The 12,011-nt window shown below is 51.5% G+C and overlaps 2 protein-coding genes across 3 annotated transcripts in view; one reads left to right on the forward strand and one right to left on the reverse strand.

Moving 5' to 3' along the window:
* The window catches only part of LOC136752801 (low-density lipoprotein receptor-related protein 1), a 127,112-nt gene that overhangs the window by 30,704 nt on the left and 84,397 nt on the right, over nucleotides 1-12,011 (reverse strand). For both annotated transcript variants that reach the window (XM_066708432.1, XM_066708430.1), the window contains exons 28-41: nucleotides 11,102-11,233; nucleotides 10,671-10,898; nucleotides 10,272-10,446; nucleotides 8,109-8,203; nucleotides 7,598-7,747; nucleotides 7,285-7,425; nucleotides 6,959-7,084; nucleotides 6,698-6,829; nucleotides 6,115-6,249; nucleotides 5,859-5,988; nucleotides 5,602-5,728; nucleotides 5,251-5,402; nucleotides 4,913-5,037; nucleotides 4,389-4,763 (exon numbers count right to left, since the gene is read on the reverse strand). In XM_066708432.1, coding sequence (XP_066564529.1) covers nucleotides 4,389-4,763; nucleotides 4,913-5,037; nucleotides 5,251-5,402; nucleotides 5,602-5,728; nucleotides 5,859-5,988; nucleotides 6,115-6,249; nucleotides 6,698-6,829; nucleotides 6,959-7,084; nucleotides 7,285-7,425; nucleotides 7,598-7,747; nucleotides 8,109-8,203; nucleotides 10,272-10,446; nucleotides 10,671-10,898; nucleotides 11,102-11,233 — 2,223 coding nt within the window. The remainder of the gene's footprint in view (nucleotides 1-4,388; nucleotides 4,764-4,912; nucleotides 5,038-5,250; nucleotides 5,403-5,601; nucleotides 5,729-5,858; nucleotides 5,989-6,114; nucleotides 6,250-6,697; nucleotides 6,830-6,958; nucleotides 7,085-7,284; nucleotides 7,426-7,597; nucleotides 7,748-8,108; nucleotides 8,204-10,271; nucleotides 10,447-10,670; nucleotides 10,899-11,101; nucleotides 11,234-12,011) is intronic.
* Nucleotides 819-3,380, forward strand: LOC136752802 (galanin receptor type 1). Its single transcript, XM_066708433.1, has one exon. The coding sequence runs from the start codon at nucleotides 1,931-1,933 to the stop codon at nucleotides 2,987-2,989; it is 1,059 nt and encodes a 352-aa protein (XP_066564530.1). The 5' UTR covers nucleotides 819-1,930; the 3' UTR covers nucleotides 2,990-3,380.

The following is a 12,011-nucleotide window of genomic DNA, read 5'->3' on the forward strand; positions in this document are numbered from 1 at the left end:
CTCAATGGCAGCAGACTTCCCACTACACATTCTGCTCTAGTCCCGGCTGACAATCCTGCTCACATTGCAATTCAAGCGACAAACTTCTTATTCCAGTCGAACGCAGTGCTGGGGGGGGGGGCTCTCCAGCAGAATATTTATTTTATTGCCTGCATTTCAACTGTCACTTATTTCACCTCTGCGAGAGACAAGGTTGGCAGTTATTATTCAGACTGATTTACATCTTCAATCCCAGCAGTCGCCAAGGTATCCAGTGCAGTGAGGTGACTTGTCAGAGTACAGCTCGCCATGTGGGTCACGGGCCCGACCCCAGGCACAAGAGGAGTTGGTGAGGCTGTGGCCCGAGTGACATCACTGCCTCCCCAAGAAGGGGTTGCCTCCAGGACGCCCACCCAGCACACAAATTCAACTTGAAAGTGATTTGCATTAAACCAAAAAAAAAAAAAAAAAAAAAACTTCTTAGGGAAAAACTAATTACTGACAGCACTCGCTTCAGAAGTGCATGGTGGTGATGTATAGCGAATGTATCCAAAGCGCCAATATTTGCTCTTCGGGACCCTTTTATTGTGTGTAAATATAACGAGAAGACGAGGGAGAGCCGCTTTAAAGGTTTTGGTCTTTAACTCCCTTCATCAGTGATTAATGCAACAGACACTGGTTTTATGGCTGCCATATCTCAATCGTAAAAGACTCTGGCACTCCGATTACTGTTTGCTCTTTCATGATAATCTATAAATCCTTTATTTTTTTTCTCCCAAAGCAATCGTAAGGGATGGGTGAGGGGAGGGGGGCGCACTAATGTACCTTCTTCCAGGAGAAGGAGAAAAAAACAGCAGGGCACAGTCCCCAATTGCTCTAGCGCTCCGTCACCAACACCGTCAATATTTCAAACATAACCCCGTGAAGGACCTCGCATTCCTGAAAGGCCAGGATTACAAGAGGAGCAAAGTTCTGTGTCCTTTGAGGGAAAATCAGATTACGTGGATAAGAACCCGGGGGGTGGGCAAGGTGATTCAAGAACAAAAGGTGAAAACATGCATTGATCATGGAGTAGGAGGAAAACGAATACAGAAGTGTGTGTATCTGCTCTCTATTTCAACAGTTGGCGCAAGTCTTGTGAAAGACCAGGGAAACCAGAACAGCACAGGGGCCTGCGTTGCCTGGGGAGAACGGGCCAGAGTGTAATGATCGTGAGCCGCAGCTGTGCTACTGGAATTGCCCGATCGATCAGCTGGCTAGCTCCCGGGCCACCGAAGAGCTGGACAGCAGAGTCGGCAGTCATGGAATCTGGGCCCTCCTGCAGTTGAGACTAATCGGGGGTTCCTCTGGATACAGAAGTACTGTGTCGTTGACGTCAGCGTACTGGTATTTCATAAAATCGACTGGTTTTAATGTGAAATCGCTGTGTGAGGAATGCAGGGGAATGACATGTATGGTGTTGCTTAGCTACAAAGACCAATGCAGTCCTAAAGCTAGGAGAGAGTTATCGGTATTTTCTGCACTTTGTATTCCCTGCAGAACAGTTTGAACTGCTGAAGGAGAGCGATAATTACTGTTTATTTTTTTTTGCTCCTATTTTATTTTCATAGCGTTTCTGTAACGACAGCCTGCAGCTGTGGACTTTGCGCTGTGCTGGTTTTTCTCCGACGTATTGACACGTCAGAGACTGCATGTTTAACCCTCTGAGGCTCAGGACAAAAATACAGAAAAGGAGAGAGAGAAGCAGGATTCTATTTTCAACTAAATTGAAACGTGGGATCTCTTAATGCTGCCCTGCCCACCCTGACAGTCCATCCATAAAATCTGTTCTTAACAAGGCAACCCATTTCTATCGATTGCCTGGGGCAGGGGAGGATTTATCACTTGCATCTTCTGGATTTTGCACAGCTGTGTAGTGCGTGTCCACCTTGCCATTTCTGGGGGTCCAGGAATGTCGTATTCTAACAGCTCCTGTGTCGAGAACGGCACAGCCTACCCAGAGGAGACCAACATGGACGTCAACATCTCGCAAATAGTGGTGCCCGTGCTGGACGCCCTGATCCTGGCCACAGGAGTGGTGGGCCATTCCCTGGTGGTGCTGATCCTGACCCGGAGGCGAAGTAGCAGCCAGCGTCGCCACGGCACTGACACCCTCCTGCTGACACTGAGCGTGGCTGACCTGCTGCAGCTGGCCTGCCTACCCTTCAACACGGCCGCCATTGCAATGGGGCGCTGGCCCTTTGGCATCGTCCTATGCAAGATGATCAGCTTCCTGGGTGTGGCCTGCTCGTCCACCAGCGTGTTCACCCTGGCCGCTCTGGCAGTGTCCCGCTACCTCACCGTGGTGTACCCGACCTGGGCATACCGGTCCTGGCTGAACAGACACAGCTGGGTGACGGTGGCGGCACTGTGGCTTCCCACAGTGGCCCTGGCCTCGCCCCAGTTCGTGTACCGCACCGTGCGCTCCGGCAGTGCCGTGTACTGCTTCGCCTTCCTGTCCGACGTCAGCCAGCTGGTGTACGGAGCCGCCCTTTTCCTGTTCGGCTTCGTCGTGCCCCTGGCCATCATCGTGGTCATGTACGGCCGCCTCTACAGCTTCCTGCGGCGCACGCGTCAGGCCGGCCATGCCCCCCAGCTGGAGCGCTACCAGAGCCAGGTGACACGCACGTCGGCCCTGCTGGTGCTGGTGTTCACAGTGTGCTGGCTGCCATCCTACGTGCTCATGTTCTCGCTGGTGGGCTACACCTTCAGCGAACACAGCTACCATGCCTTCCCCATCTTCGCACGGCTGCTGGCCTGCTCCTCCACCGTGACCAACCCCATCCTGTACGTCTTCATCTCCGGCAAGTTCAGGAAGGACCTGGCGTCGCTGGCTGGCCGGGGGAGGGGGTGTGGTTGCTGTGGTTGCCCCGAGTGGGGCAGGGACACTGTCAATCCCTTAAACTCTGTGGAACTGCGATCCCCCCCTGCAATAGGAACACGGTCATTGTGCCCCCCCGCCAGCCCATAAACAGTCCAGCTGGCCAGGATTTCCTGTTTTAACTCCCACAGGCTCAGGGTCTGCCCATGGAAAAAATATAGTCTCAGAGTTGTTTTACATATTGTCTTAAACAGAACATTTCTATAGGAATGGGGTATTTCCTCAGGCCTAAATCAGCTGGGTATTAAGACAACACTGCAAACGAGTTTACTGCCCGGGGATGGTATTACCTGCATTCAGATCTGCATTTCTGCAACTCTAATGGTGGACTATGTAACCTACTGAACTTTGTCACTAAATTACACCTATGTTTTTTAAAGCTGTGAGTTGTTCCTGCAATTGATTTACATTCTGTAGTTTTCATTCTGTTCTAAGCAATTTGCATATCTTGGCTAAATATATAAGAAATAAAATGCCTTTTTACAAAGACTTAACATAATATTCCCTTGATTCCACATTGCCTGGAAAATAAGAGAAGTCCAGTTTGCACTGAGTGTGTATTCAGAAAGCTCTGTATTAAACACGCTGGGCTGCTGGTAGCAATAAGGAAGAAAAATATGAATCAAGGTGGTGTGGAGACAGTTGACAGCTTTAAGCTCTTAGTTGCTTTTTTAACTGCCTTTACTCAGCGCCGTGCATTCATTACAACACGGCGACCAGGGATCGCGCCTCACTGTCAACATGTATGAAAGCTCCTAACGCGCAGCCAAATAAAAGCTGACAGCTTATAATCCAGGGGAGCTCTGACTCTCGCCACGCCGACGGGGCGCTGCGAACACAGACGCACGGCTCGCACGTTCACGGTACGGTGGAAAACAAATTCATCACACAGTCGCTCGGCCGTCAGGCAGGTTTGCATTACAGGTGGGGGGGGGGCACTGGCTGACTTATTGTCAACATGCAAAAATCTAACAAGGAGAGGTTATTAGTAAGTGCCGAAACGGGAAAATGTAATAAAAAATAAATTGGCTATGGATGGAGAAAAAATGAATGACTAGTACATAACTTAAACAGTTAAACAGAACACCAATGTGTCACCAATGATTTGTGAGGGATAGAAACGATCTAAACCAAGTTTGAAACTGTAAGGGGGTTGGTATGTGGTGCGCACAGCTTTGTTGAAAGCTTATTTACACCTGGTTCTGATGCTCATTTCTTCTCTGCGCAAATTTCAAGTCATTCATGCCGGGGAGCTGAGCGATCACAGACGGGGTTTCAGAGGGACACTGTCAAAATCTGGGCAAAGGCAAGAAAGGTCACCACAAACAGGAAGGACAGTGGAGTACGGGAGGGTGGAATATAAAAAGGGGACACAGTGGGGACAGAGAGGGACATGGGGGGGAGGACAGATAGGGACAAAGAGACAATAGACAGAAGGAGACAAGGGGACAGAAAGGGGCTAAGAGGGGGGTCTGGGCAGCACACTCACTCTCAACCACTGTCTTGCGGTCGGTGCCATCGTCGTTGATCTGCTGGATGTTGCCAAAGTGGATGTCGCTGAAGAAGACGCGGTTGGCGCCTTTGCCGCCCCCGCCGCGGTAGTCGAAGGTCAGTGCGATGACGTTCTTCATGTGCTCTGGGTCCTCGAAGGGCTTGATGGGTGCGTTGAGGTTGCTCTCGTCCGATAGGTGGATGCTCTTGAGGATGGTGCGCTCCGAGTACAGCAGGTAACCGTCGTATTCTCGGCAACCCAGCCCATCCTCGGCCAGCATGCCGTGGGCGCAGGCACAGGTGCGCTGGTCGTTGCCACGGTACAGGCACAGCTGCTGGCAGCCACCATTGTTGTCCTTGCACACGTTGGTACCTGAGAGAGAGAGAGAGAGAGAGAGAGAGAGAGACTTATTCACTGTCAATCATTCTACTCCAACTGCAAGTCAGTCTGAGAAGAAACATCTCCTAAACTCCTAAACACTGAGGTTTCCTGCCTCACAATCAGAGCACAGTGCTGCCTACCTTGCTGCCTGGCCCTGTTGAAGACCTTGATGTCTTTGAGCTGGACTCCGATGCCAGTCCTCAGGGATACAGAGTCGGTGGCGTTGTCCTTGTTGCCTCTCTTGATGGAGCCGTTGGCGTGAGTCCTGTGGGAGGATGCGACCGAGTCATGCACAGTGGAAAACATGGTGCACGTGTCAGCAAATGGGCAAGAGAAGAAAAGGTACGTGTGAGGAGCAGGCGGTGAGCAGGGCAGCAGAGAGAGGAACAGGACAGGGGGAGAGGAGAATGACAAAAGAGGGTTGAGGAAAGGAAGTAGAATTGGTTCCAATTTGAGAAAGAGAGAGAGCACCAGTGACCTGTCGCTCCAGTAGATGTAGTTCTCGAAGACGGACACTGAGAACATGTCCATGTTATTGCTGGCCAGCACCACCTCCCTGTTCTCGCCCGTCTCCAGGTCGATGCGCTCGATCTTGTCTGTGCGCGCATCACACCAGTAGAGCATGCCCATCTGGAATGAACACACAGGGTCACCTGGGGAAAAGCTGCTGATCCCCCAGGGGCAACGGTCACCTGAAACTGACCCAGAAACCCTCCCAGCTGAGAGAACCGTCACGACAGAATGCAACACAACCTGCGCTCTGGCCATCCACACACTAACCTAAGTGTAATATCTGCGATCATACTGACAGAGAGAGAGGGGCTCTGACCTGGTAGTCGATGGAGATGCCGTTGGGCCAGCTGATGCTGACGTTGACCAGCACTGATCTCTGGGAGCCGTCCAGCCGCGACCTCTCGATACGGGGGTACTGACCCCACTCTGTCCAGAACAGGTACCTGCACGCGCACACACACACACAAACGGGGGAGAGAGAATGTGTGAGAGTGAGTGCGGCAGAAGAAAAGGGCTTTTGTTCTATCCTGAAACTTAAAACGGATGTGTTTGTGATTTCACAGTTAACCTCACCCTTTCTCTGGGTGCACAGTGATGGCACGCGGCTTGTCCAGGCCCTGTGAGATCACCACGTAGCGGAACGAGCCATTCAGTCTGGCCACCTCGATCACATCAAAGCCTTGATCCGTCCAGTAAATATTCCCTGGAGAGAGAGGGGGTGAGAGTATTACACCACACTTTCCTGAATATCTATCAAAATCCAACTCCACTGAAGAAAACACAATCTTAGTGTTTGTCCCCCTGACCGCTCACACCCTCCCTCACTAACCTGCGATCCAGTCCACGGAGATGCCCTCCACCCGGCCGATGCCATTGGTCACCACGTCCTCGCGCCAGGTCTGGTCTCTCTTGGCCCGGCTGATGGTGCTCAGACCCATGTCGACCCAGTAGATGGTGTCGTTGTCTGTGAAGAGGGAGTGGTATTAAGAAACCGGACCCTGACGCATAACACATGGCACAGTGAGGAATATCTCAGAACCGTGGGACTGGACACTACAGAATTAGTACAATGCTTCAAAAATGGACAACTTTGACAGCTCAATATGGTACTATACAGCACAATACAGCGCAGACTGCAGGACTAGGAAAGACAGCACAATTAATAATAAATAACACTATTTCAGTGCTGTTTTTTCTTTCCCCCTTTCTTTTTCTTCTCCTTCCAATTCGGATTCAAGCTAATAGAAAGCGGGATTTTACAGTAGGGTAGCTGGCAGGCTACTGCTCTTAAATCTGGCTATGAAACAGGAGCAGCAGGAAGTGAGCCGATCACAGCCAACCCCTGACTGGGAACAGCAGGGGCACTGGGGGCGCTGCCAGGAGAGGCAGTGGGGGAGAGGGGCAGGACTCACCAGCGTGCAAGTCGATGCCCACAGCCAGGGAGGTGCCCGACACTGGTACCAGGGCATCAGACTTGTCGGAGGGCTCCAGCGGGATGCCACGTATCCCCTCATGGACGGAGTACAGCAGGAATGAGCCCACGCCTGAGACCAGGAGAGGGGAGAGAGCGAGACGGGAGATTTTGAGGGTTGAGCGAGACATCCTGGTGAACATCTGTTTGTAACTAACTGTGAAAGTCCTAATGTCAATATTTCAAACTGACAGGGCCTCACCCTCGCAGGACTGCTGGCCGCTCCTCAGACTGTACCCGGCGGTGCACATGCAGGCCCGCGTGGTGGGCGAGGTGGGCAGACACAGCTGGGAACAGTCTCCGTTGTTCACGCTGCACAGGTTAGCACCTGGTGGGGGTACAGCAGGAGAGTAGAGGGAGCTGGGCAGTTAGACCGAGACTGGCAGGCAGACGAAGACACACAAACACACCCATTGGACAAAAAGACAGAGAAAGACAGACAGACAGACAGGCAGGGGATGAAAGAGAGAGACTGAGACCCACAGAGACAGACAAGGACTCAGAGCCACAGTACAGTTGCGCTCTCACCCGTCTGGACTGTCTCGTTGTACACCTTCATGTGCATCATGGGGGACGTACTGTTCCTCAGTACCTTCCAGTTGCCGCCATCCTTCTTGTCACAGGTTCCGATCTGGTCAGTGCTCTGGTCTGCCCACCACAGCTTGTCTCCTGCGCATGCACGCGCACACACACACACACAGAACATGCGTCATACCAGAGCACACATCAGTTCCCACCCTGACCAATGAGAGTACAGCAGTGGACCTCTCAATAAAACAATAGCCAATCAGCAGGCTGGGTTCAGTGCAGTGACTAGCTGCCAACGTTCCCCGACACTTACCCATGATGGCCAGCGTGGTGGCCTTGGTAAGCTTGCCCTTCACGCCCTCGATGACCTCCAGCCCAGAGCCGTCCAGCAGGCAGCGGTTAATGGTGCTGTTCCCCGAGCTGATCCAGTACAGGTAGCCAGTGTAAAAGTCAATGGAGAGGCCTGGGAGGGTGGGCAAAGGGGACAGGGGGAGGTGGAGGAAAGATCAGATGAAAGAAAGGAAAGGAAGGAGAGAGAGCGAGAGAGAGAGCACGCATTAGAACCAGCCTCTTTATTAAATCATGTATGCCAGCATTCTGTTGCAAGGAACAGCAGTCTGCAGTTGCTGATGGACAGACCGCACAGTTCAATGCCACCTAACACCTCCTACAATTGCATAGGCCCCCCACCAGGGGGTGTTGTCACAACAGGAAAGAATGGTATGTGTGAAAGCTGTGGAGCAAACCTCCAGAGAAACACCCCAGTCACCTGATTGGAGAGAGAGAGGGAGGCCTGGGGAGAGGAGGACAGAGTGGATACTCACCCACTGGCCCTTTCTGATTGGTGAAGAGGACACTACGGTTTGTGCCATCCATGTTGGCAATGCTGATGTTGTCTCCGTCAGTCCAGTACAGTTTTCTAAAACAAGAACAAAAATTAGGAGACTTCAGCTCCAGGTATCTTCATAAAAACACAAGGTAAGGCAACATTTAGCACAAAGAAATTTGAGTTTCATGGGCCCTGAACACAGAAGACAACAGTGGAGTTTCATTCAGGGTCATCTATCACGTATTCAGGACCCACAAACAATTCCAACGTCCACCAGAAGCACAATTCCATTAGCCGAGGTCACAAGGCCAGGGAGAGGAAGATCTGATGTGCACCTTCAGACTGATAATAAGCAGCACCTCTTCAAACAATTGGAAACGGGCATCTGGGGCCCTAGTCTCCGGCCACATCCTTACACCTAGCTCTGATCATTCACAGCAGTGGCGGACTGGGTCAAATTCTGGCACCGTTAAGCTACTGAGTAACCAAAAAGCAGGACAACCTGCTCTTAGAATCTACATCTCTTTCAAGGGAGACGCATCAACCTCCCCAACACACCCACACACTCATCCCTCACAGAGATCAAACACTGCTGCACATCTGTCCTAGCTGGAGATGAAAGAGAAGAGTCCCAGACTACACCAACTCTGCCCCTCCTCTGACCTTTAAGCCAGAGTTCAAGAGGTTAAAGTTCACCAAGGTCATCTGCTAAAACCTCCCACTCTTTCTGTTGTGGCAGTTCGATAAGACTGCAGCGAATAAGCCAATCAGACCGCTGAGTATGTATGACATTTATTCTGCCCACAATTTGTGCGCTTCTTGTGCCTTAAAAAGCCATTGCACACTATGACTCATCATTCGCTTTTATTCTGATCGACAAAGAGGCTGTGAGAGAGAAAGGGGTTGTGTTTGAGGGCCGTATTGTCTTTATACAACTCCCTGGACCTTAGGCAACTCGCTGCCATTTTTGATATTTTTCCACACAAAAAAATGCCTGAAGCTGTGTTTCTCATGAGAGAGAGAGAGAGAGAGTGTCAGTAATGCATCTTCACTAGACACAAGCTCAGGTGACAGTCATTGCTTGTCCTGTGTCACCATGTCTCCAGGTATGTGGTCTGCAATGGTAGTTCTTGTTAGGTTGCCAGCCATTTGTCGTGTGCGGTCTTCACTTGAATGCATGTGTGTGTGTCAGATATGTCTACACTCAACCATGTTTGCATGTGACAGGAACACACGTCCATGCTTAACTGCATGTACTCAGTGAAGCACGTGGATGGAATATGCCATAAGTGCATCAGTGTGTTTTAAGAGTCGTGTGTGTGTGTGTGTGTGTGTGTGTGTGGATAAGTGCATGTTTCACCATGCCTCTCTCCTTCCAGGCAGCAGAAACAGCTGGTTCCCATCAGGCTGGAGGCCGCGCTCCCCCTGCGCGGCGCGTCTGTGATGGCAGGCCGAGTGAGGCACTGGTGTGGGGGACGCGAGAGCGGGCGCGGGTGGATTGACTGACTCACAGGCCTGGTCCAGCCCACAGCTCTGTCCTTCAGGACTCTGTCTGCCCCACCCCACCTATTTGTTTATTTGTCTGGTTTTTTTCCTCTTATCGCCCCCTTCCCCCATCTCTCTCCCTCATTCTCTCTCCCTCTCTCTCTCTCCTTCTCCTCGGAGTCTAATCGCTCTGGCACCGGAGCTCAGTGCTTGGAGCAACACGCGGCGCGAACATCTGCTTCTCGTTTCACATGTCAAAGCCCCAAACCGGAAACATTCCTTGGGTTAAGTAGGTCTTATATATATATATATGTGTGTGTGTGTGTGTGTGTGTGTGTGTGTGTGTGTGTGCGCGCGCATGTGTATAAAATAGAAAGCATTTTTAAAGAAAATATCCTGTTTCCCTGTGAAAGCAAATGATTCCTGATGGTGAGAACGGGGCGAGACCGGGGCCGAGGCCACACTGATGTAAAGACACTTCCAAGAATGGGGGGGTAAGAATATCAAAAATACATAAGCTCTGGCTGTTTGTAAAGTCAGGGCCATCTGCTGCTCAGGAAATAGGAGGGTAGCAGACACCACTAACAGGCTCTGCTCTTTAGATCAGCATCAGTCTTGTGCAGATGTAGGTGACGTGGGACAAAATCATCAAATGTGTCATGTGGAGCCTCACCCGAGCACAGGGTGCAGCACCAGGCAGTGGGGCTTGTCCAGGCCCTGAATCACTGCATTCTTGAAGGAGCCATCCAGCCGCGCCACGTTGATTTGCTTCTTGTTGGCGTCGTAGCTGGTCCAGAACAGGTTCCTGGAGACCCAGTCCACCGCCAGACCATGGGCGTTGGGCAAGTCTGAAAGGGAGGGAGACGGCGTTACAGTGGGAGTTGCCACACTCAATTGCACAGCATGCAGGGAGATTCGTCAATCCAGAACCGCCAACGGAAACCAGAGCTTGTTGAACCCCGCCTCCGAGGGGCCAGGGGGATTTATTGCTTTTTGTTTCAACTGAGCTCGACTTAAAGCTAAAAGAATGATTAACCATGAATCGATTGGACAGAGGGGGACTGCGGCTTACCGGCAGAAACCACGGTCTCCACTCCGGTACCGTTGATGAAGGCCCGTTTGATGGTCTGCGTGCGAACGTCGGACCAGTAGATGCGTTGCTCGCGGGCATCGTAGTCCACCACGGTGACGTTGTCGATGTCGGGCACGGTGAAGGAGATGATGTAGTTGTAGTAGGGGTTGTCGATGTCCACGCCCCGGATCTCGATCTGACGGGCGTACAGCAGGAACTGACGTGACTCTGATTACACCAAGGGAGGGAGAGAGGGAGAGAGAGAGAGAGAGACAGGTTCCTGCATTAGTGTCACTGTTAATGGTCTCCCTACTATGATGATGCTCAGATTGACAGTCAGTCTAAAGGCAGCCATGCAGCAGAAGACTCAATGCATTGGTATCAGTGCACTCAACACTGGGTTGGGTTGGCCACGGCGGGAGAACTCTCACCATAGCAGGTGTTGTTGTCGGAGCTGAGCTTCATGAGGTGGGGGCAGGCGCAGGCGAACGTCTGGTTGTAGTTGATCAGGCAGAGGTGGGAACAGGGGCCCCGGCCCTCGTTGGCAGCACAGGGGTTAGGAGCTGCCAGAGGGAGAGAGAGGAGAGAAAGGGTAGGGGGAGAGGGAGGACAGATTTATTATTTCTTTATTAAATCATGACCCTTTCTTGGCCCTTTCAATCCAGCCCACTGCACAAGTGAGATCTAACCACAGATTTAGTCACATCACTGACCTATAGCTACCTACTGGCCCTAACACTACCAAACGCAAGGACCGCGGTGGGCCGCCCCCTGATTCAGATGCTCACAGCAGATGCACAGCAGGTGTAAGTCTGGTCCAAAAGTCATTTGAAATTAAGCAGAAATGTTCCTGATGCTAAAAGTGCCGGCTCAGCTTCTGGTCTCAATGCTGCCGGTAATGCAAACTGAAAGGAGCAATGTCAGTGTGTCAGTGCCCCCTCTCCCCACCCCCAAGAATTATGAAGTCAGTCATTTGTAGGCCTCAGGTCCAGTTTCAGTTCTAGAGTTGAAACCAGTATCTTGCCAGTAATGTGATTTGAGGATTTTTTAATAAATGCAGAGAAATGCAGTGTTCATTTTTAGGGTGAGAAATCCTTCCCAAGCCATGCAGTTTAGCACTGCGAGTTTTTAAGTCTGAGTGTGTTTGACACCAGCTGCCAGCTACGGTAATCTTCCCGATCGTGATTGAGAGAGAGCGGAGAGTGAGGTGGGGTGGTTTTTGGCTGTCAATCACTGCATCTTGGAGATCCAGTTCCCCCCACCCCCCACTCCCTCAAATCCAGCTCCCCCTCGCGGCGGTACTGGGATGTCTCGGCCGATTAGATGCCGGGTGACAGTGAC

The sequence above is a fragment of the Amia ocellicauda genome, chromosome 7 (assembly GCF_036373705.1).
Source record: "Amia ocellicauda isolate fAmiCal2 chromosome 7, fAmiCal2.hap1, whole genome shotgun sequence".
In the NCBI taxonomy this organism is placed as follows: Eukaryota; Metazoa; Chordata; class Actinopteri; order Amiiformes; family Amiidae; genus Amia; species Amia ocellicauda.

Bases quoted from the DNA above. Each gene is read 5' to 3' on its own strand.
- LOC136752802 (XM_066708433.1), top strand. From the start codon at position 1,931: ATGTCGTATTCTAACAGCTCCTGTGTCGAGAACGGCACAGCCTACCCA.